We start from the raw sequence: 24,693 nt of genomic DNA on the forward strand, positions 1-24,693 counted from the left end.
TAAAAGCACACTTATGTCTTCATGCTGTGCGTGACAAAAACACTGCACGAAAAAACACACGCGACGACGTCCACAGCAAACAAACGCAGCTCCGCTGAGAGGCAAATGCGCGCGCGGGCCGCTGCTGCTACCATCTACCTTGCTGCTACATTGAAGCCGACACTAGCGCCGCCGCTCGGCCTCTTGGAGAAGCACATATCGTCGACGTTCGCGGAGCCACCGCTTCGCATAGCACCTGCCGGCGAGTAAGCCCACTGCCCGCTAGTTTGCGATCTAGCTTGGATAGTTTGTGATAACCAGTTTCAAATCTTAAAATTATATCAGTAACGTCGCATTTTGCTGTTAGCTAAATTCATTTTGTTGTTCAATAATTTGAAATAATAAATATTAGACTAGATAAGCTAAATAGTTTATTAATTTCGCGACGTACGGTATTCAGGAGACGCAACTGCGGCCATCATCACGGCACCAAGCGACAGAAAGAAAACATGGTTGTTTAGGCGCTCTTTGAAAAACGTGTTCGACGGAGCCAACTACAGGGACGGTGTTCTGGGGCCTGCTGGCTCTTGCGACTGACAGCTGCCGTAGACATGATGGGCAGCAGGTACAGAAGCACTAGGCGCTCTCCGTGGTCTCACAATAACAATAATGAGCGTTGGCAGCCTCGTTCAAACGTTTCCAGTTTCGGCTACCGCCGTCATGAATTGGCCGAAAAGCCTTCGACGAGCACGTTCAGGGAGAACACCTCCGAGGAGGCTCCAGCATACGGTGAGAGCTACAGCGACACTTACTTTCGCCGACCGCCACGGGGTGATTTTCAGAGCCAGAAATCTTACGATTCCGACTCCGGAGACATTGGGCATTATTGCCCACCTAGTAATGCCAGGCACAGCGTCGATATGGACTATGAAATTCACGATTTAGTGAAAGCTGCTTCAGACACTGATTTTCGTTTCTCGTCGAGCTTGCATCGCACTGAGGAAGAGCGGAGGCAGTTTCCTGACCGCAACCCTTACAGGGCAGTGCCTGCTACAGCGCAAGAACAGAGGCAGCTTGTGCCTATTCTGAAGAAGACAACTTCCAACCCCTGGAAGGCGGCAAGTGGCGACAACGACCCGACCCGTCGCGACCTCGGTCCTGCGCACCCCCAGAATCCGAATAGCGGCAGTGCCCACTCTGGGCCGTTTCAACGCGCCCCGAATGCAGCGAGTCCGCCCTCGGGAGGACTGCTTCCCTTGCCCAACCTCGCGCGACCCCGGACCCCATCGAAGAACTCGTGCCCTGACTCGATTCCCGTCTGGGACACGCCGCCTTACCGCGCGCATGGAAATCGTGGCTACTTCGAGGCGCTGCGACAGCGCGAACAAGAGAGGAACATGTTCGGCAAGAGCCACGGGCCACAGAGCACTTTCCAGCGGGAGCAGCCGCCAGTCGGAGCGTCATCTCAGACGCTAGCATTTTCAAGCTCCAGCAATGGACCCACGTTCAGTAACTATGGCAAGAGAGACTCTGACACCCAGGCATCTCAGAATGCCACTGGCCCTGTAGATGGCCCACATCCCCGTTTCCAGGGGACATGGAGAGGAAGAGGTGCGGAAAGGGGCAGGTTGTCGAACAGATGGAGGGGCGCCCGAAGTGGCTGTCAGCACACACCAGGCTCTCAGCCACATCGTCGTCCAAATGGCACTAGTGCAGAGAGAGGACCCGAGAGTGCCGGCAGTCGCAAGACTCGCCGCGGTGTTAATGACGCCCGTCTTCTCATTGAAAGGAAGAGAAGGTGCGCCTCCGAGGAAGACAGTGAGGAGAGTTTGCCACCACCTCATGAAGACCAACCCACTGTCAGCACATCTGGGTGCACACAGCTGTCAAGCAAAATGGCCCTGATTGACAGAACGCAGCATGACACAAAGCGCTGGATTGAAGACCACTTCTCCGAGGTAATACTAACAGTTTACATAACATGCTATATCATGCAGCATTTGTTGCACTCAGTTCCTACTTAGGATAAGAAAGCTTCAAGCAAAAAAGCATGCCCATTTTGTTCCTGCACAATTCAGTTTTAAAGCTGGTTGTCTTCATGACCAGGCAGTTCAAAGCCCCCCCCCCCCCCACTTCCTACAGCACCCAGACAAAGCACCGTCTCCCCTTCCTGCCTAGCCTGGGCTGCATTGCCTTAAAAAGTAACCAGTCGGCAATAAGCGGATTAGGAAAATCACTAGGCTTCCGCCATGCTTTCTGGACCCAAAGATGGCAGCCATTGTGACGTCAATGCATACTGTGTATACTGAGTCGGAATAGTGGTGCAGAGCTCTATCGAGGTTTCGAGCTGTGGCTGCATGCACTCTCGGGCGTCGAGCGACCGCTGCAATGTGCAGTGGAATAAAACTGGAGCAGTATCATTTTTGAAAAATATGGAACTTCAAAATATACAACTTATTTTGCAGAAAAGAAGAGAGCCTGGGCAACAAAACACTGCAGCACGCATAGTACCATTGTTGCCAGCAACACAAACACAACCGACACCAGCTTCTTCAAAAGTGCATGTCCTAGACAATGAAGCTCATTTCAAGAGTAGCTAATATTACTTTAACGATTGAAGATTTTGTTTTTACCTTTTCAGGCCAAATTTGTTGGTTGATTGCTAGCATGCCTACAGAATGAGTTTGCCCTGTAGCAGCAGCACAACTTCTAATTCGATAGCAATTGAGAATCTCAAAAGCTCTCGACTCAATAGCCTTTGAAAGTGCCCGTGTAATAGGGGTATTAGCCATCACATGAGTTTGCTATTTCACTATTCAGCATGCGTACAAGAGTGTTGCTGGTAATGCATGTCGTGCTGCATTACAGGCATTATTGATGAAGCAGTGCCTTTGGCTATGCAACAGAGTATAAGTCCCAGTTCACTATTTACACTACTTTGTGAGGTCAGACCAGCTCACCGAGTTCGTGTGAAGCTTGACCACGATGGTGACCTTGGACAAACCATAAATAAATAAAATAAATATTTCCGCACCTGGGATTCGAACACGCAGCGGCGAGAGCAGGTGAGCTTCGCTGGCCACTGCACGAGAACACTATGCTATCGCCGCAGCCAATCACGCTTGTTGTTAAACTGCAACGCACTCCCACACTGTGCATTGCACATCGCCATCTTCATCAGGTAATACTAGCTGCATTCAATTCAGCTGTGGTTCACTGCACCGGTTCATGGTGCACTGCACCAAAGCCCTCGATTCACGGTGCCCCCTGCACCGCCATCGACGATTGATTCAGGTGCAGCCATGGTGCCGCTGTGGTGCAAGGAACTGCAACGCCAGCCGCCAAGAAGGTGCAAAAAAAGTTGTGCGCGTGCAGGCTGCTTTCAGCAGACTACATGTAGGCAATGCTAACATGCTTGTAAATATTGATGGTGAATTGAGTTAGGCTTCCCTGTCATCGACGGGATCGGTGTAGTTTTGCAAGAAAGTGGCGCTGAAATCTACACGACAGCAGGTAACGCTTCGTGTTTTGTGCTGTAGCTGCCATGTGGCAGGCTCCCATATAGGCATATTCATGTTTAGAGTGCAATGACAAGGGGCTACTATCACAAAAAATTGGCAGTGGTTTAGCTTTGGTTAAACCTGGAGTGACGCGATAGCTACAACTGGCCGAATGGAACTTGTTCACGTTACCAACCACATGATCAGCCGGGGCGCTGCGCCGCCGGCAGCTGCTCCGCACCACGTGACAGCGTGGTGGCGCCACCATGCTGAAGGCTCGAAATGTTACCGTAATGTACCTATTGCTACAAAAACTGGGCTTTTATCAGCTATGAAAGACCGGAAAATGAAATGCAGGTGTCACTGTCAGCAACCGTTTTTGCAAACAAACTTCAAATGCTGATACAGAGTGGTTACTGGTCGTAAAGTCGCGAGTTTGAATTGAGTAGCAGAGAGGGAAAAAAATTATTTTCCAGCAATAAATGCACCTTTTTAAGCAAACATCACTTTTGCCACAAAATCCAGACAGTCAAGTTTTACTAATGTAAAATGGATGTACTTGGCCTTGGTATCTTTTTAAAGCATCTTGACAGCTGAGACGTTACTGACAGATAATGTTGCTGCACATGATATCTCACTGTCAGCTTTGAATCTTTATAACTCTAGTGTATGCTTATTCCTTTCAGCCCATGCTTGTGTGGAACTTTGGGGATATAAGAACTTTGATACCTATCCCCCGATCTCTTGAAATATCTTAGAAAGCAAGTGCCATCCTATGAAATGTGAGGTAGAGTTTGGGACAGTATACGTGTATGTTGTACTTGAAATGTGAAACTTATGTGAGGACAAACAAGAGACAGAAGTCTGGCAGTGAAGGATTGAAAATGCTAGGTGACTGCCATCTTTTCTAAGATATGTAATTCGAATACAGTAGAATTTCTATGTACGAATGTTTCGTCACGAAAAATATTTGTGCATTCCAAAATTCGTACCATCCAAAACGAACAAAAACAAACTCAGCGGGGCACTTTGTTGACCTCAAGTGCAGTGAGGCGAAAGCCTTTAGCGCGGTGTTGCTGCTTGTGTCACTGATGTGTGGTTAAGATGTTAATTAAGTACTCATGTGAATCTTGTTGGATGTGGGGCTCGGAGTCGCTCTGGATGGGACCACAGGTCAGGAACGACGCTTGCTCCGACCACCGCCACCAGGACAGGACGGCTGACGAGTTGAAGGAGTTGGATGATGGGAGGAAGGTTACTAGTGGGTTTATTTACATATTTACAGGAGGAATGATCACAATGGAGGATGCAAAAAGAGGGTTAAGGAGCATCGAGGATGATCCCTAAATGGAGCATCCCCAAAATGGAGCACACAAGAGGAGCATGATTTTCACTGCACTCGCTGTCCAGTTTTATACAGTTCTTGGTCCCCAGATTCCTCTGGTTGAGGATGTCTCCGCCAGGGTGGGACTGGCCTAAAACTTGTATTATCACGCACAAACACGCACCACTGCCCTCGTGTCCACGTTGACGGCGGAGGGAGATGTTTTCTAACGGGCCGAAAGTCCCCACGTGGGGTTGACACCTGTTCTTTAGATGTCAGCCGACGCACTGGACAAGATCGCACGGACAGCTCCAGTAGCCGAAAGGGTCGCTTCATTCCTGGCGACGCCTGCGAAGGCTGGCAGACGATGACCGCTAATCCGCCGCCGTTTTCCCACGCAGACCGTCTTCTACCGGGAACCAGGCCGTATTAGTTCTCCAACTTAGACACGACCATTGGGGATTAGCTGCCGCTCGATCACTGCGGCGGCCTCTTAGCTCCGCCAAGAGTCCATCCAGTGCAGCCGCACTCGGTTAGGCCTGGGAGCGATCGTCAGATGCTCAGCGCTCGCTGTTGCGGCGTTCCTCGGGCCTTCGCTCCCCTTACTTGGTTCTCAGAATCCATCCAGGCGACGCTTATCGGGGTACTCAGGGGGGTTAGCGTGCGAGCGACCCTTTTCGCAGGGATCGGAACCACCCCGAAGAAGCTTAGTGCTGACTTCTGGCAGGTGAGCCTTGCCGACAACGCTACTAATGCAGAGGGGCGGGCGCCCGAATGTAACAATCTTAAATGCTGGAGGCACTGGAGGGCGTTTGGTAGGCATCCGTCTGATTCGATGCCTTTCTGCAAACACTCCAGCATCCTAAACATATTGCAACAAGACGGCGGTCCCGCCCAAGGGAAAGCACACAAAGTCGGAGAGCCGAAGGAACACCGGCGGCGGCCCCCAGTCTTTATCCTTGTCTGCGCTCGCTCCTTCGCGTGCTCCTCGCGCCTCATCTTTTTCCGCGCAGGGCACTTGGTCGTTGGCAGGAAGCAGCGTAGTCATTAGCATGCTCCGCTGCGAAACGAAAGGATGGTGGCTCGAATCCCATCGTGCACAGATTTTTTTTTCTTATCGAGTTGAAGAGCGTAACGGATGGACGCGAGCATGAGCCATTAAAGGTTTCGCCTTAAAATCTGTTAACAGAAGCAGTGGAAATGCATTCAAGCAGATCTGTTTATTGGCTGACGGGAGTGGTTCACTGCTCACAATGTGTACCGCACGGCTGGCGGTCGCCACATCAGCGATACGCAGGTAGTGCTTAGTGCTTGCGGGTGCGGTCACAGCTTATGCATTCGTATCGGCAGTAGTGGCACGAGAGAATGTTCGGAAGATCCAGAATTCTGCACATTGTACACAGTGCACTCTGGCCATGGAGCTCTACAAATTCGTGTCAACTATGATGGTATAGAGATTCTACTGTAGTGCGCTGATAACCTGTTATGCTATGTTTTTGGCACTCTGTGTACTAGATATTTATGATGGGGTGGTGAAGTTTGGTACGTGAAAATCAATATAATTTTAGATGGCTGCACCAAAAATATAATTTGTAGGGTTTTTGACTCTGTCACACATTTAGTAAGTGCTACTACGTTGGTGCCGAGCAGTGCACAACAAGTGAAAGAAGGGACATTGCCAGCAGTGCAACTTGCATTTGTTGGGGCCTCTTTTCTATGTCTAAGTTTCACTTTCTCCTGTCTTCAATTTCAGAATGACCCTGCCCCTTCCCACACTTCTGATGTACATGAAGTCGATGAGAGCCGGCTTTGGCCTCCAGATGTCAGTCCAGAAGCTGTGAGCTACGTCATTTTCCTCGACATTGACAGAAGGAGGCAAGTGCTGCTTCATCAACTCCCATCGTCATCAGTTCGATTAAGTCCACTGCTGGACAAAGGCCTCTCTTTTTGACTTGTAATGACAGCCTCTTCTTCCTTGCCTCAATGCCCTGCCTTGGTTCTTCTTCGCCGTTGGCTATGTTTCTGTCCCTTTGGTGCCCGTCACGGTGCTCTGATTGGTCACCTACCTCTTCTGCGCCCTGCATTTCTTGCCCAAGTCCGATTGCTCATTTTCACAAACTGGGCGTGCCCTTGAACTACAGACATGATATTTTGATGACTAACAATGACATGATCCGCCTCCTCGGCATATAGGGATGCCTTCCAGCAAGTTTAGACTGTGGGCTGCAAGAGGAGTGCAATTTAACCTGATTTATAGTATTGCCTGATGAGCAGCTCACATCCATTTCCATGGAAATCAATGATCTTTGACCAGAACAAACAAACTTCTGCACAATTACAAGTCTGTAAAGCAAATGTTTTAGTATTAGCTCATTGCGCCTTCGGTGCATAGTAATGGTAACTAGAGCCAGCGGCATCTGTGCACGGTGATGCAAACTTGAGCTGATGCCATGCGTCGCAGCGCTGGAGTCACTGAATAAGTTTTCGGATCGCCATACTTTCTTAACGCCACCACACATGGAAGGAATAAGGCTGGTATGGCCCACTGTTGCCAGAACAGCAAAGGGTCAACATTTAGCTCTGTACTGAGCTCTGCATGCAGTGCTAACATGACTTAAGTCTGCCCAAGTAATGGGGCGAGAAAATAGGAAAATATGCAACAGAAAAGCTTGCATAGAGTTGCAAGAAGCCTTTGCACATGTCTATGCAAAGCCACCACCAAAGAAAGAGCAAACCAAAAAATAACCTTGGCAGCTGTGACTTCCTGTTTAGGTGCCACCTTTTCATCACATAGATTGTTAGGCCCTGAGCCCCATGCGTTGTCTGGAATTTTTTTGTGATGTGTTGTGACTAACTACTTGTTCATTGGAAATCATGTTACTGCACTAGGACAGGACAAAGGGAACGTGTGTCTCGTTCCCTTTGCCCCGTCCTAGGGCAGTTGCATCCTTTCTGCGAACATGCACCAACCAGCCCACTTTCAGTGATTCATCCCTTGTGCAATGCATATATCCCTTTCAGGCACCATTTTTTCTTTGTATTGAAATCAATTATTTTCTAACCTAAGTCGTATATTCAGGTCTCAAGAGAGGGCTGCTGGACGTTAGTGGTCAGTGCACGTCCCTGTGCGTTTGGGACATTTTTCGGAACTTCACAGCAGTGCACAGCCTATGGCTACGGTGATTGTGATCTCAATGACCATCAAGAATGTGGCTGCATGCTGGATGCACACTTTTTTGTTTGTTTCAATTTCATTTCTGAGCATAGACTAGAGGAGAGGTGTAAGTAAAAGGGCTGGCTGGTATGAAGGCAGCAGCTTTCTGAAAACAGTATGAGAAGGAGAACAAGTGAAAACGGGAAGAATATTTGACTTGTTTCAAGAAGCACTGGGAGAATTCCAAGTAGCATGAAAATTCTGCTCAGCCATGCGTTATAGTCCTTGGGTTTAAGGCTGACATGATCCAAGCATTGTGCTTGTTGACGTGGGCCCCATGCTCCAACAGACCTCTCTGTTCTTCACATCGGACCACTCCAAATCAATCAAAAAGGTGTCATTACCAAGGATTGCCTGAACACAGTGCTGCTACATTTATGCCACCATTTGCTGAGAAAAGCTTCACCAATGAAATGCACCGACTGGACCTGGCACAGTTTCCACCCAGACTCCTTGTGGGCATAGATGAATTTCCAGTTCTAGAAATCGAGGTCAACAGGGAAAGAAAAACTGCAACAACTGGAAGACCAGCCCATTTGTGTGTGACATCGTGCAAAAGCAAGAAGATAGCAGCCAGTGGAAGCATCAAGTTTCCTATGCTAGTGCTCTGACAAAGCTGAGCAGCCTGTATGCAAAGAACAATCAGGGCAGCACAGCAAGTCCGTCTACCAAAAGGGATGCACTAAGCAATCTGTCAAGTGAAAGGATTGTGTTTTTATTTTATCTATTTATTTATTTCACAGTTCTGCAGGCAGCGCCGCTGCCCAAGCAGGAGACAGGAGGAGCGCCTTGCTGAGTGCTCAAACGTAGCAGTATCAGTGCATTCAACAGCAGATAACGGCAGACAGTTCTATTGCTCAATGGCATGTGGAAAAAAGGATTTTTGAAAGAGTTTGGTCCTCTGAAGAAACGGGCATAAAGTTCATTGGTTATCTTTGATATTCTGCGACCTTGTTATAATTACTAGATCAGGCATGAAGCTGTACCAAAGAGTGGCTGCAAGAGCATGCCTACACACTTCAAGGAAAAACAGGAAGCTAGTTGGTTCAGCCACGGTTGCATCTGCAGATGCAAACTTTGCCTTGAAGAAGCCTCAGTTTCACCCAGATGTCAGGACAAATCCCTCGCGGGGGAGATATGCGAAGCTTTCCACGTCAACAGATAAGCGGATGCCTGTGTTAGCACACTGTCTGTGTCTTTACCAGGAAAAGAAGATTCATACTTGAGTCATGAAATATACAGTTAAAACTCGATTTAACGAAGTTGAGGGGAGCCGTGAATTATTTCGTTAAATTGAATGAGGCATTTCTTGGGCACATAATTCAATACATTCGATTACAGTAAAACCTCGTTAAAACGTACCCGCTTAAACAGTACTTTCGTTTTAAAAGTAGTAAAGTCAAGTCCCTGACTGAGCACCCATTGAACATAATGCATTTTGCATCCGCATAAACCGTACCAGCTTATCGCGGTCGTATCGGTTGGCACGTACCATTTTCACTTTTCGTCGCACTCGCGCGTGACGAATTCACGCCGGTAGCACCGACCCAAAGGACGGTTCGGCTAGCGGCGCAACAATCTTCCCTAAATACCGCCGACGGGACGGCAAGCCACACAGCTAATGACTAATTGGCGCCAAAGTTGATAATCATACAACTAGCGCAATCTTTGGGGGTCCGTATGGTCATCGTCATGACCCCCCGCGCTACTTTCGAGTGGGTAGCGCCAACACCACGACCGGTGCCGCTAGCGCGTATGAAAAGAAACAACAAAAATTCTTACTCGACAAGAAAGGCCCGAGGGGACTACAAATTTATTTTCCGCCAAAGAAGTCGGTGATCTTTGCCTGCGTGCGCTTTGTGAGCAACGGCCGCACCGATTTCTCGTAGGTCTGAAGTGCGTCCAGCGCGTCTTCCATCCCCTCGTGTGCGCCGGCAAAATGTCGCAGCAGATCGAGAGCATCCATCACCTGACCTGGTGTCGGCACCTGCAGGGTCGTCGGCAGCGTCTTCAGCCGTCACTCCCTCCACGCTTCCTACAAGCCGCAACATATCGGCATCAGTCAAAACTTCCGTTGTGACTGCGTTTGCGTCGGCGTTCACGTAGTCTGAGAAACTTATGCCTGTGGGCACTTCATCCACTGAGCGAAGGTGTTCCCAGGCATCTTCATCCTCGTGCACGGCGCTCGCGCAGTCTGGACCAGCTTCGGCAGTTTCAGGGCCTAGTGTACCGAAACCGGCAGTCCTGAAGCAGTTGACAATTATCGACGGCCTCAATGCTCTCCAAGCCGCCGCCACCATCTCAACCGCCATAAAAATATCTATTTTCGTCTCGCGCTTCAGCTCCAGGTTGAGGAGAACTCTGTCGACGACTCGACGCTTGTATGCGCACTTCACGCTATTAATTATCCCTTGATCCAAGGGCTGAACCACGGACGTTGCGTTTGGGGGGAAGTAGCGGAGCTCCACGCTGGTCAGCTCGACCTCTGCAGCGTAGTGGGCCGTGCAGTTATCCAGCAACAGGCACACTTTCCTTTTCTGGCGACACATGTCGCTGTCAAATTCCTTCAGCCATGTAGCGAAAATGGCACGCGACATCCACGCCTTTGAATTGACAACGTACTTCACAGGAAGCTTTTTGGTGCCTTTAAAACAGCGCGGCCTCGCACTCTTTCCGATGACAAGCGGGTCTCGTTTGTCGGTGCCGTCCATGTTGACGCACAGCAAAAGAGTCAGCCTTTGTTTGCTGTGTTTGCCGCCGTGGCACGCCTGCCCCTTCAGGGCGAGTGTTTTTTTAGGCAGCATTTGGTAGAATAGACCGCTCTCGTCGGCGTTGTAGACGTCGCTGGGGGCATATTTTCCCAGAATGTCGGGCACGTTTTCAGACTGCCAGTCGCCGACTACAGCCATGCTTACGCTGCTCGCTTCACCGCTAAGCACTTTCCCGACGATGCCGTGTCAATCTTTGAAGTGCGACAGCCAGCCGGGACTTGCCTTGAACTCGTTGTCGCCCAGCAAGCACGCGAAGGAGCGAGCTTTTTGTTGGAGCAGGTCTCCACTCATGGGAATACTATTCTTCGCCCGCAAATCCATAAACCAGGCGAAGAGGGCCTCTTCCATTTTGCTTTGAGGAGTGGTCTTCAGCGTTTTTTTGCGCGAGAGATTCCCCGACGAAGTGGCGCGGAGGATGCCATCTTTCCCTTTCAATATTGTGGAGAGAGTACTCGCTGGAATGCCATGTGATGCAGCCACGTCACATTTCTTCTGTCCACTTGTCACAGCACAAATTATGTCCGCTTTCTCGTCCAGGGTAAGCCTTTTTCGTTTCTTGCAGGGCTCCATCTGCTAGTCAGGAGGGTTAGCGGCGCGCTTGCTCGCACACACCACGTCCGCGTTCACGATAGCAAGGCTAGACTGATGGAGGCCTAACATGCTGAGCTTGACAAAGACGTGCGTTCGAAGGCACGGGGAAATCTGCACAAGAGCGAACACAGAGCACAACACACAAACACACACAAAAAAAAACATGGATGGATGGATGGATACGGCTGAACCCTTTACATCGGGCGGTGGCTCAAGCCACCTAGCCATGTAAGCCACCTAGCCATGTCTTGTGAAATTTTACTCCTGTCTTGCTTTTAGCCACCAATCAGATAACCTTCGCTTGGTTACTTCTAACCTCTTAAAATCCACTTTCCCTTCACTATCCCTAAACCCCAATGCCTTGGGTAAGTCAGCCCCGCTGCCTTCCACTGTAGGGTGAAGCCCTTTACAGAAAAGTATCAAGTGTTCAGCTGTTTCCTCCTCCTCTCCGCGCGCAATGCACAAAGTGTCTATCTCCTGGTACCTGACTCTATACGTCTTAGTCCGCAAAACTCCAGTCCTGGCCTCGAACAACAAAGAACTTCCCCTACAATTATCATAGATATTTTCTTTGACAATTTCCTGTTTAAAGGTCCGGTATGTTTCTAGTGCCGATTTCGTCAGCATCCCTGTTTTCCACAAAGCTCTCTCTGTTCCTTTAACCTTTTTCTTAACCGATAATTGCTGATTTGCCCCCTTACTGCTGTCCAGATATTTGCTTGTCAATTTTCTATTTCGCTTTCTCCATTTCGTATCAACATTCTTTATATACAGGTATCTGAAAACTTTCCTAGCCCACCGCTTTTCCTCCATCCCTCTCAATCGTTCCTCAAATGCTATCTTACTGCTAGCCTCTCTGCTCTCGAAAGACGCCCATCCCATATCACCCTGTACCCCCTGATTTGGTGTATTGCTATGTGCTCCCAAAGCTAACCTCCCTACTCCCCGTTGCCTAATTTCCAGCCTTGCTTGAACATCTGGCCTCATACACAGGACCGCATTCCCGAAGGTCAGGCTAGGGACCATCACCCCTTTCCAGATCCCTCTTACCACCTCATACCTATTGTAATTCCACAGTGCCCTATTTTTCATGACAGCTGCATTCCTACTAGCTTTATTCATTACATATTTTTCATGCTCTGTCAGATACTCAACATTGTTATTTATCCACACCCCAGGATACTTGTACTCATTCACTACATTTAGTACGAACTCCTGTATTCTATGCTCGCCGCCCTGCAACAGCGCCATCTATGAAATGTAGCACGAAACTTTTTTACTGCTGGCGCCATCTCGTGAGCTCGACTCAAAATTAAAACTCGTTTTGCGCCGCACAGTTTGAAAAAAGCGACGGGATGAAGATGCTCCGCGCTGTTACCGCTGACTCGCAATCAATAAATTTTGGGGTGCTGTCTACAAAATAGACCAAAAATTAACACTTTTTCACCTTTATTTCTCGAAAAAAGGTTCGTTAAATCGGGACAGATCACGGAATCGGTTTCGTTATTTCGGGTTAGTCAAAGCATTGAACCCTATGGGCGTCTGAGGGGGAATTAGGATACCTTCGTTAAATCGAGATTTTCGTTAAATCGGGTTTCGTTAAATCGAGTTTTGACTGTATTGTCTGTTTTCCTTTGTTATATTAGTCTGCAGCCTAAAGAGGCCATGTGAACAGTAAAATGTGTTCTATCTCTGTTCTCATCTGTGCCCTGCCTTGCATGCTGCTCCCAAAGAAATGGGGATGTGTGTGCCGTCATGGATTACTAACTGTCAGCTGAGGTTCAGCAGATGATGGACTAAAAACGTCCACAATGATTCTTCGGTGGGAAAGATTTTTTTGAAATGTCAAATTCCAGGTTTTTTTTTTTCTCCAATTATCCGATCTTCTTACAGTAGCTCCACTGAGACAGTTGAGCAGCTCTTTCTTCGAGAGCCCAGTGTGTACCTATATTCGAAAATAATACTTTATGCCATGGTGAAGGAACAGCGTAAGTACGGGACAGGAGACAAACATGGAAGCACAAGCACAGGCGCTGACCATGTTTGTCTCCTGTCCCGTACTTAGCACTGTTCCTTCACCATGCAATACCAACTAGCCCGTCAACTCGGTCTTCTAAACTTTATGCCAGCAGGCACACTGTCGAAATAAAAAAGAAAGCTCTTTCGATTGCAACCCGCTGTAGTCGCTCGGTGGCTTTGGCATTTGACTGGTGACCCCAAAGCTGCAGGTTTGAGCCCAGCCGTGCTGTGCAATGCAAGTGCATGTTAATAGGATGCCTAGAAATGGTAATACGGAGCTGTTAATTAGGGGGCCCCTCATAGCCTTTGTGTCAACTCCACATATCACCAACTCTTTCAATTGCAGGAGCACTTTGCAGTTTGTCCTCTTTGGAGAACAACTTGTGAATGGTGAGCTTGGATTGGAGCTTGGAGAAGCTTTTGTTCCCTGCTTTTCTCACTCAAAAAGGTGATATGTGGTCATGTGATGAGCTGTGCCAGGCCCATGCGAGCAATGGAGTGGGCCCTCTTAAACGGGGGAACGGAGGGGTAGAGGGGGCACTCTGTATTTCAATTCTTTAGTGCACAGATCCCAAACCGAGCTTACCATGTGCACCCCATTGGCGAACATCCGTGGGCCGGCCAGTATATGGAAAGCAGTGAGAAGACAGCATCCCGTTCATGCTGCCTGCAAGAATTTCAATTCTTCCGCCACTTCACATGTAGCAAAGTTCAGCCTAGGTGGGGAAAGTTGGAAGTTCGATTACTGCTGTGCAATTTGCTCAGCAAGTGTGTCGATCTGGTGGTTTGCAAGTAAAGCAGCAACCTGCCCACGTCAGAAAGCGGTGCAGTGTGGATGCACCAGTAATTGAGATGTTACTTCCAAGGTGCTTCTGAAAGTAAAGGTCGAAATCTTCGGGGCCATTGAGTGAGATGGTCTAGTGAGCTGTGTGTTTGAGACCTCTCCTGTAGTGGTTTCCTATGCAAAATGTGCCCGTGTGCTGTCAGTGGGCATTAAAGTACCCCAGATGGTCAAAATTCTTCGGCCGCTCTCTACTAAGGATGTTGTGTCCCCCTATCTACCTCATTTCACTCCCTCCTTCAGTCCATCTCTCATGGCATGGTTCAGATGTTTGCCTAGAGTAAGGCAGTTAATTGTGCCTTTCTTTTCCTCCAAACAGCCTGTAACAGTCAAAAGTTTACATTTTGCTCACTGCGCACCGCTATCCATGGGCTAAGCAGCGCATCAAGGTCATTGGAGGGCATCTGTCAGAATTATTGGCCATTTTTTTTTTTACAGGTTTCACTGAAGAGAGAAATGCATTGCATACGCTGACAGGTTGGGGTAGGTGGGCTCAGTGCATGTTGTTGAGCTGCTGGTTCTGTGCAGCTTCTTCGATGAAGCCAAGCAGCCGTTCCTCCCCGGCACACTGTTGTACCTGTTCTACGGAGACCCATCGGTGCTGCTGCCCACCAAGGAGCATCCATTCTACAAGGACAACAAGGGCAACTGGGTCCACTTCTACCCTGACTGCGGCACAGAGTACGGCTCTTATCTGGTGGCTGCCCCTGCTGTGGTAAGCCCAATTCAGTGGTAGACTGGGTCAGAGTGTTAACGGTCCGTTCTTGGGTTCTTTTGGCTGTGTTGACGTCTGTTCGGGAGACGGATGTATTTGTTCAAGAGTGCAGAGTGACAAGACAGCGACCACATGGGAGGCCCAAACAAGAAGCCTTTATTACTGCCCGCAGGCAGAATATGTAGCTTTTGAGGAGCTCCGTTAGCGTCCTCTAGTAAGAGGAAACACAAACCCAGGCAGCAACCACAACATCTCTCCCGAGATAGTTACAATTGCAACTGCCGCGGTGGTCTCACTACATGACTGAATCACGCTTGCACCAGTTCTTGAGGTCGAGGCGAACTTGGTTCAACAGGCGGCTCCTGGATTTCAGGCAATGAAGGGGCGGGCAAGGATCGCACAGGTGACATGCCACAAGTTTGCTAAGACTCCTCAGGCTGCGATGTGGAGGTTGCTGCCTGTTCTGGAATGTTCTGGCTAGTTGCAAAAGGCACTAGATGGCGACGATTCCTCTCTAGGACGCTGCTAGATGTCTCAACCACATGCGATCAAGGTAGCTGAGCAGGGCTCAGAACATGACCACTGCAACCGATGTCCTTTGATCCACATATCGTCCCCCTGTTTTAACGGACTCAAGGGGGGGGGGGCTCCCACTGTGACGGCGGTTGTAGTTCTTCACCTGCTGCACCTTGGTTGTAGAATCCTGTGCCTTGAACTCTTTGTGACTGGGCAATGCCGGTAGAAGTCGTTCAGGTTATCCCGGAAGGCGAGTTTGTAGTTTTCGTCCCATCAGTAACTGTGCTGGAGAGACGCCCGAAAGGCCAAATGCGTCTGTATAAGCGAGGAGGGCTAGGTACGGATCGGAGCTTTTTTCAAGCAGGTCCTTCACGGTCTGCATCATACGTTCGGCCTCTCCGTTACTTTGAGGGAATCGAGGGCAGCTTGTGTCATGGCGGCGGAATTCATAAGATCGAGCGAACTCTGTGAAATCTTTGGATACGAACTGAGGTTCGTTGTCTGTGTGCACGACGGCTGGAATCCCGAAGTGAAGCAAGCACCTCTTCACCGCAGCGATGACCGATGGCGCTGACCTAGTCCCAAGTGTGACCACTTGGAAAAGGGCCAATAAGAAACGGAAACGAAAACAAGAAAAACACTACAGAATAAAGGAAAAGGTTCACCAGGTACTGAGCGTCCCATGTGAAGTGGGGATGCCTTGCAGACAGTGGACGCGGGTGGATGTAGTGCAACGCGCCGCTGGTCTTGAGTCTTGTTCAGGACGCAAGACCAGCTTCTTGTTTTTGCAAGACCGCTGGTCTTGTTCAAGAGTGAACGGGTGGGGTGTTGTGGTGCTTCGCCTCGTTGCATAGAGGCACTGCAGAGAAGCCATCACGGCGGGTGACTGCCGCAAAAAACGTGTCGCGTGCCCTCTCGTTCGGCCTACTTGTATGTTTACACATGTGCGGTTGGTAAATAAACGTATTATACGACCACGATTTGTCGAAATTTAACTTAGTGGCCGGGAAATTGTGTTTTCCGGGAACGTATTAACCGGGAAAAATATAGTGTAACTCTATGGGACCGGGAACATGTCAATGAGGTTTTACTGTACTCAGGCGCTGTCGCGATGCCAAAAAGAATGCATCTGTAGCAATATCGACCAAAAGGAGTTATGAACGTTGTCAGTTCTTCACTCTCACGACTTAATTTGATTTGATGGAAGTGGATCTTGCGTGTCTTCCAACTGTCGGCAAAATGTAGCGCTCTCGCTGGATGACCTTGTTAAGTTTTGTCAAGTCAACGCAGAGCCTGCACTCACCCGACGGCTTCGGCACAACGACAAGGCCTGAGCACCATGCAGTTGGCATGTTGACTTTTCGGATGACCCCCTGAGCTTCCATGTCATCCAGCTCCTTCTTGACGTGCTCGAGCAGAAGGAGAGGTATTCACGTTGGAACACTCGGTGAAAAAGGACAAGCATCAGGATATAGACGGATGTATTACTCATCTTGCACTTTCCCAAGTCCGCGAAAAATCTTCACGAGGGAACGCTGACGGAACGCTGACGCCGGGAAAGTAGACGCTGACGCTGGGGCACTGGGAATGCTGACAGCTGACTCTGAGACGCTCTTGACCAAATCCAAGAACTGAATGACGCCCAAGTTTTTGATTGCCGATAATCCCAAAAGATGAGTTGCCTGGTTCTCGACGACATACAAGGTCTGGACAGACATGTTATTGCGCCATTCCAAAGTAGCAGAGAAAGATCCCGGTATGCATAGCTTGAGATTCCCAGGTCCCGATACCTCGTCTCCGGCTTCATCCAACACACGTGGCAGTCTCGGGAAAGATGGCGAAACTACAGTAACTTCTGCTCCCGAATCAATCTTTAATTTCGCAAGGTGGCCATTCACGCGTACGTCAGTATCTTGCCCGATGCCTACTGAGCGCGTGAAGTTCGATACAACCCGGAAGCTCTTTCTAGGGCTTGGCCTTGCAAACTTCTGCGAAGTGACGCTGTTTCTTGCAGAAATGGCACGTTTATTTGCGTGCGGGGCATTCTTTCCGTGGGTAGAAACCGCGGCCACAGTAGGTGCAATTTGACCCAGCTGGTCGCATTGGTTTGCTACAGCGTGACGAGCTTGACGCTACCTTGCTGCGACACGACGCGTCAACGTTCAAGCTGTCAGAACGCTATACCCTCGCGAACGCTAGGGGGAGAGAGACGCTCTTTTTCGGCAGCGTCAAGCAGACGCGCTTGACATAGGGCTTCTTCCGCCGAGAGTTTCGTGCAGCGGCAGAACTGGTCTGGCAGTTTTTCGTCCCGCAATCCAACGACAAACTTATCGCGAACAAGACGGTCTTCCGCTTCGAGGCTTTTGTACCTCCAGCATTTGTCAAGATTACGAAGTTCCGTGAAGAAGTAATCGATTGACTCGCCCTACTGCTGCATTCTGCGGTGAAACCGTTGACTCATAAATTTTATTGACAGGGTGCACAAAATGAGACGCTAGCTTAGTTTTGACCTCCGAGAACAAGAGAGTTTCAGATGTCGACGCTCCCAGTGACAAGAGGCTGCGTGCTTGAGGCCCCATGCAATACAAAAACGTCTGCACCTGTACTTTGTCGGCGGCGGACATAGATAGCAACATACGAATGACTGCGCCTTCGCTATCTGTGTCGGTCATTCTCCTAGGCTTGTGAACGTGAACGGTGGTGGAGACTGAAGTCTGGGCGTTCCGACATGCATAACATTGACTTGGGACTGCTCGGCATTCATACCAACCACAACCGCCGTGTTAGTCATATCCTGCTTCTGACTACATGGGAGGCCCAAACAAGAAACCTTTATTACTGCCTGCAGGCAGAATATATACCTTTTGAGGGGCGCCGTTAGCGCCCTCTAGTAAGAGGAAACACAAACACTGGTGGCAATCACAGCAATATTGATGAGGAGATTACATTTAAAAGTTTTCGCACCTGTTGGTTCAAACTTGTGCCATCGAGATCAAAAAGGACTCAGCGATTACTCTTTTAAAGTGAATGGTGGTGTTGCCTAGCCTTTTGGATCCACTGACAAAAAACTGTTTTGAAGTACCGTAGCTTGCTTTCAAAAATGGGTCATAGTGGTAACATTTGTATTTCATGTCTTGAACTATTCTAGCTTATAAAAGCTCCATTTTCGGTGAGAGTAGTATTTTTAGCCTTATAACTAGATGGCATATCAATACAGGCAGACTGATGTTTTTGGCAGCTACGATTACTTTCCTTTGAAAAGCAGCGGAGTACTACTTTCGCTTTCCCGGTAACGTGGGAGGCTCGATCGTCCTGGGCATCGCGAGGTCGGGTCAGCGTTGTTAAATGTCGTCGAAATCGAAACTACCGATCTACGCCACCGCTAGGTAGTTCCTACGTGATGGTGATGACGCTCTATAATAACGAAACTGGAACTGCGGATTATGGCTGAAAATTGTTTAAATCTGCATATAATACAAGATGGAAATTTGACATGCTAAAATCTGGAAAAATACCTCCTGCTATACAGTGGAATTTACTTATAACGATATATCTCTTATAACAATCAAATTTTTCAGATTTATCAATTCTTCCATTGCCCCAATGTAAACATACATACAATTATTGGCGAATTAACGGATACAGCAATAGGATTATGGCCGCACGGAAGGTGTTTATGACCAAAATTTGCCCGAGACTTTGATAAAAATAAAATACTCTGTAAGTGAATGGCATTAAAACACCGCGAACAGAACAGCGCAATTAAATCTGCGGGGAGCGTTGCCTACGGCCTTAGGAACCAAGCGCTATCGTCGTCACAATTGCTGGAGGTAGGAGCTTGCTTGGCGGCTGCCGCGCAACCTTGTCGCACATAGTTTCCGCCCATTTGTGCGTTCGTGAACTGGGTAAAAAGTTCACCCCAACTAAATGCAAGGCGATAACCCTGAGCCCCCTTCCCCTTGATCCATTTTCATCGTTGAGATGGTTGAGAATTTACTTTCTTTTTGAAGCGCTAGCTTTTCTTTATGCGTTCCCCCGTTCTGCGCTGTCCACAGCGCTGGCCTTGTCATCGTGCCAAGAAGCTGTGCACTGATAACATCGCGACGTGTATCTTTTGATGGGAGCTCCAGAAAGGGTGGGGGTGGCTCGCTCGGCAAACTTGGCAGAGCGCCAAGATGCTGTGTGCCCTTGAGAGGAACGTCAGTGGCGGTAATACCTGCATGCATGCGGTAATACATGGGTGTATTCTTTTTACTTTTTTTTGCCGATCCAGATATAACAATAATTTGTTATTTCAATCAGATTTTACGGGATTCTCAATATCGTTATAAGTGTATTGCACTGTAAGCAGGATTTTATACATTCTACACTTCACTTGTCACATGATTCCCCCTCCCCATAGAAGAGGGTGCAGTCAAGGGTGAAAAATAATGGTGCAGCTGGCTGACATGTACAATTTATTTTATTTGCGAAGTGGAAGCACAAGGTAGTCTGTCTCATAGTTGACACTGTCTCATAGTTGACACTGGAGACTCCGTAGCACTTGGCCTAGTCCTTCCATAATGGAGCTTAACTTTCTCATGCTATGGTGCCATGGAATCTCGTAGAACACAGCCTTGCCAACCCACTGTTTGAGTGGAAGGAACTTCTTATAAGTGATCTTGTTTTTCTGGCAGTGAGCCAAGAAGTTTCACTGTCAAGTGTTGCAATAACAGGTCTCCTGTTGGTGCATGCAATGGAGCATATTAGCGAAGATTTGGGTTGCTGTGCAGAAGACGCGTAGATGTGGCATGGACATTCGTTGTGCCAGTGCACAGATAGCGGCTGAGCAATGCTTGCTTTCAGAACTTCGAAAGGATGGTCTCCTGGTAAATCAAAATTCTTAAAAATGGTTTTTTGAGGACAGAAAATGTCGCAGTAAATGGTGCACTTCTGGGCGGACACCTGAACTGGGTCGTTTTCCTAGGGGAAGGAAGGTGGGAGTGAAAGAAGAGAGAAAAAGGTGCTGTAGTGGAGAGCGGGAGAACGGAATAATTTCGACCACCAGGGGATCTGTAACATGCACTGACATCGCACAGCACATGGGTGCCTTTGCGTTTCGCCTTCATAGAAACATGGCCGTGGCGTCTGGGTTCAAACTCTGGAACTCTGGCTTAATAGCTAAGCGCCCTAGCACTGAGCCACCGCTGCAGGTTCCTAGTAACTGGCACTGGCAGCAGTTTGGGAATGCTTTCATTTTGTCTCGTGTCTACACTCCTGTCAGTAATAGAAGAACATCTCGTCCTGCTCTTTGACACCTCAACTTGCCATGCCGCAGTCAGTCACTACAATGAAGTTTTGATGATCAGTCCCAAAAGGGCAAGGTCCGTATCAGGGGTCACACTATCCATGAGTTCAGAGGTGGCATGAGTGTCCTCTGAAACAGCCAACACACTGGGTCACCTTTGCTCATTGAAGTAATCTTTGATGGTCTGGCCCTTGCATAAATGGTAATAAATAACCAAACGAAAATAGCCTTCGCCAGTGCAGCAAAATGCTCCAGCATGTAGCTTTCACGGTCATCCCACAACACCACATTCTCGAAGATGTCCGCTGCTTTGACTTTGAAGAGGCGAAGCCATTTTTGACTAGCACGTCACCTGGTGTTTCGGAGTACTTGGGGATGCTGAGCGCCTTCTTAGATATGGGCATAATGCGGTAGGATCCTGTTGGTGTGTGCAACATGGAGCTGAGGCGATGCTGGGGGAAAGCCTTGTTTATTCCCGTTTCTACTTCGTCCACCTTTTCTACGTTTTGTGCTCATTACAGACGCACATATACATAGTCAACTAAATGAGACAGAAGTGCCAGATGCCATACTGCACTCCATTTCCGATTCTAAGCTACACATCTGAGGGGAGAAAGGGTGTTACCCCTCTATGTTTGTGGGGTTACAAGGCATGCACTGAGAAGTTGTCACTCATTGCAGTGCAAAGAGTGGGGATCACCTAAAAGCTTGATGGCATACAATATTGCATGAGGACCACTTGCAGTGAGAAGCACTTCAACCTGACTGTAGTTCATCAATATTGGGGGGGAGGGGCTCATCACAAAGGGCAAATTCTTTCAGGTGCACCACGAAAAGCTTTTTTGGTGAAAGGTGCAGCAGTTTTCTCCGGGTGCTCAGGCTACTTGTTGAAGCAGGTAACAAAACGAAGCAATGAACCTACAGGTTGTCAGTACTGCATTACCCCCATCACCACCATGCTGCACAGAAAGAGCCTTCCTAAGAAGTTTTTACGAATGCTCACAGTGTGCAACCCTCATGCTTCTAAAGAGATGTTCTTACCGTGCTTAGAAGCAGAATGCGCCATGGTGGCTTAGCGGTTAGGGCGCTTGGCTGCTGAGCCAGAGTTCGCGGGTTCAAACCCAGCCATGTTTCGATGGAGGCGAAACGCAAAGGCACCCGTGTGCTGTGCGACATCAGTGCACGCTAAAGGTCCCGAGGTGGTCAAAATTATACCACAGCCCTCCACTACGGCACCTCTTTCTCTTTTTCTTCTTTCACTACCACCTTCCTCCCTTCACTTTTAGTGTTGGGTAGACAATTACTTCATCATTTTCTTTCCTCAAAAGCCTATTTTTTCCTATTTTCACACTGCGTGCAAAGCCAAATTCTTATCTAAAGTTTCACTGGCTCCTCAGAACATGAGGCCAAGCAGCTGTGAAATATGAAGTGAGCTAGTCCTTGGCTACCTGTTTATGGTAATGAGATATGTGAAGAAAATTAGGCGTTGGTCCACCATTCCATGGCGTTAACCATGTACAATGAAGGGAAAGGCACGAGCTCAAAAATAGAGCCAGACCAGCAGCAGTGTATTAGGCACTGTAGGTGGTAACAACAGGACTGGCATCCTTGTCTACAGCCAGTGGACCAAGGCTGTGCCTATTTTCACATAATGTTGACTCCAAGGTGCGGACGTAAATTTCAATATGCGAAAGTAAGCGAGACGGAAGCACACATTCCTAATCTTACATATTGTTAACTTTTGGAAAGCATGGGGCACCACGCCACACACATTTACTGTCATTATAAAGTGGTGTGACTAATTGGGCTAGATGACATGCTGCCTCGATGGAGCCTGTAGCCTGTGATCAGTGCCAGTTTCGGGCTTAAAAGCATTATTAGCACCCTGATATTCAAGTTAAGATGTTAAATAATGGTGAAAATGTTGTGGAACATTAACATTCTTGGCTTAACACGTACAAGTCTGCACCACAGTTCATAGTATTACTTTTAGGAAGTTACCGGGAACAGCCCCTGCCAACAGGCGTGAAGGGCCATGGTCACTTAGCACCGTCTCCAGAATATGTGGAAAACAGCCACCTAAGTTTGACAGCTCCATACGCATTATCGCATCACCTGAGAACTGTGGGATATGAAAAATGCCAGCATGTGTAGCAAGTGTCTTAAGTGTATGAAACTGTGACAAGCAGAAGGGGCAAACCTTGGCGTGTAATGGTGGTCATGACCACTTCAAGGTCCAAGTGTTCTTGGCCAAGGTAAGAAATGGCCCCACACTGGATAAATAATTTGTCTGAGGACCAAAATGGGATCTTGCATCAGATTGATCAGTGGCACGTGTATCCTTTCCTGCCTAGTATAGTATTTCCTGCCATAAGTTTTACTCTTGGAAAACAACTTTTCTATGAAGGAAATACCCTGTGGGATACAGCATTGACCAGCATAATGTGGAGTAAGCGATTAATCCCACATTCATTTGCTGGCCAGTGGGATATGATGTTGGTGGCTTTGGGGGCTGGCACTGTCCAAGGGGAGCCAAGGTGTGTAGGGGTGGTGGGAAGCCCAGTGGAGTGCAGGAAGATCGGGAATTCATTGTCCTCTTGTTTTTAGACCACAACTCTTGGGTGCCCATTCTTCGCCTGCTCGTCGTTGTCGATGTAACCGGCAGAGCTGTATTAACTCTTTCCTCAACATGAAAAAATGACCAATTTTGAGTGTTAATTTTAAAGTGAAAATATTTGCTCAAGAAGTGCCAAATGCACTGCGCATTGTAAGAGCACAAAAAACCCGAGTTGTGTGTGCAAAACTTTGCAAAAAATTATTGGTTAAATAACAATACAGCTAAAACAAAAATAAGTCGCTGCACTAAGGAAAAAGTTTGTTACAAAAAAATTATTATGCAAAATGTTACACATGTTCTTAGCTACCATTCTTGTCATTTTCAGCTGAATACATAACACAGCGTACTTTCCTTGGCCTTTGAAGTTGGGGAATGCGACTGCTGTGTCACTAGAGAAAGCAGTCGTGTTATAATGTGAAGTGGAGATAGATCTTGCACTTGTTCTGGATTCTGTTCTTGTTTTCATATTTCATAACAAAGCTTGTAGTTCCTCCTTTTCCCTTTTTAATTGGTAGCAAATGGGCTCTACGTGTGAAAGGGGGACGTGGCTTTCCTTGACATCATCATAATCAAAATTCTGCTATCGCATTTGGTAAAATATCTTGGCAGTATGATGCAAAGACTCTAAAGCACCAAATAAAACCACTCTCATCGTTTACAAATCATGTGCACTGCATAAAATACTATGTGGATGGTAAAATGGAAAACACATGCAAGCACGCGCTGATGTTTTGGGCCTCTGAGATGGAAGTCTCGCTATCGTAACTGAAATTCAATTATTCCACATCGTTGTCTAACTCGATGTCTAACTTACTGCTGCTGCTCTAAAAAAAGAGGAAAAAAGGCTCAATCAGAACCAACTAAAGTGTAACCTTTCGTCTTTGAGGAGGCGGACTACGTCCAGCCAAATTTAAATTTTTCATATCGCCTCCTTGCGTTAAAAATTGGTGTTGGTGTCATAGAAGCAAACTAGATGGCGCAGCTTGTCCAAGAGTGCCAACTTGAATTTTTGGCGGCAGGTTTAAAACGTTGGTCATATATGCCCGACAGCCGCCGCGGTGGCTGAGTGGTTATGGCGCTCGGCTGCTGGCCCGAAAGTCGCGGGTTCGATCCCGGCCGCTGTGGTCGAATTTCGATGGAGGCGAAATTCTAGAGGCCCGTGTGCTCTGCGATGTCAGTGCACGTTAAAGAACCCCAGGTGGTCGAAATTTCCGGAGCCCTCCACTACGGCGTCCCTCATAGCCTGAGTCGCTTTGGGACGTTAAACCCTCATAAAACCATAAAACCATATATGCCCGACAGCCTATGACACAGTAGCA

At 48.2% G+C, this 24,693-nt stretch overlaps 1 protein-coding gene across 2 annotated transcripts in view; it reads left to right on the forward strand.

The window, feature by feature from the left end:
• Positions 1 to 233: 233 nt before the first annotated feature.
• LOC144094114 (uncharacterized) overlaps positions 234 to 24,693 on the forward strand; it is a 39,193-nt gene continuing 14,733 nt past the window's right edge. The window contains exons 1-3 of one of the 2 annotated variants that reach the window (XM_077628032.1): positions 234 to 1,937; positions 6,557 to 6,678; positions 14,768 to 14,954. In XM_077628032.1, the coding sequence (XP_077484158.1) occupies positions 591 to 1,937; positions 6,557 to 6,678; positions 14,768 to 14,954 (1,656 nt within the window). In that variant the 5' untranslated portion in view covers positions 234 to 590. The remainder of the gene's footprint in view (positions 1,938 to 6,556; positions 6,679 to 14,767; positions 14,955 to 24,693) is intronic. The other variant, XM_077628031.1, reaches the window with a different exon arrangement.

Source organism: Amblyomma americanum, chromosome 6 (genome assembly GCF_052857255.1).
Source record: "Amblyomma americanum isolate KBUSLIRL-KWMA chromosome 6, ASM5285725v1, whole genome shotgun sequence".
Lineage (NCBI taxonomy): Eukaryota > Metazoa > Arthropoda > Arachnida > Ixodida > Ixodidae > Amblyomma > Amblyomma americanum.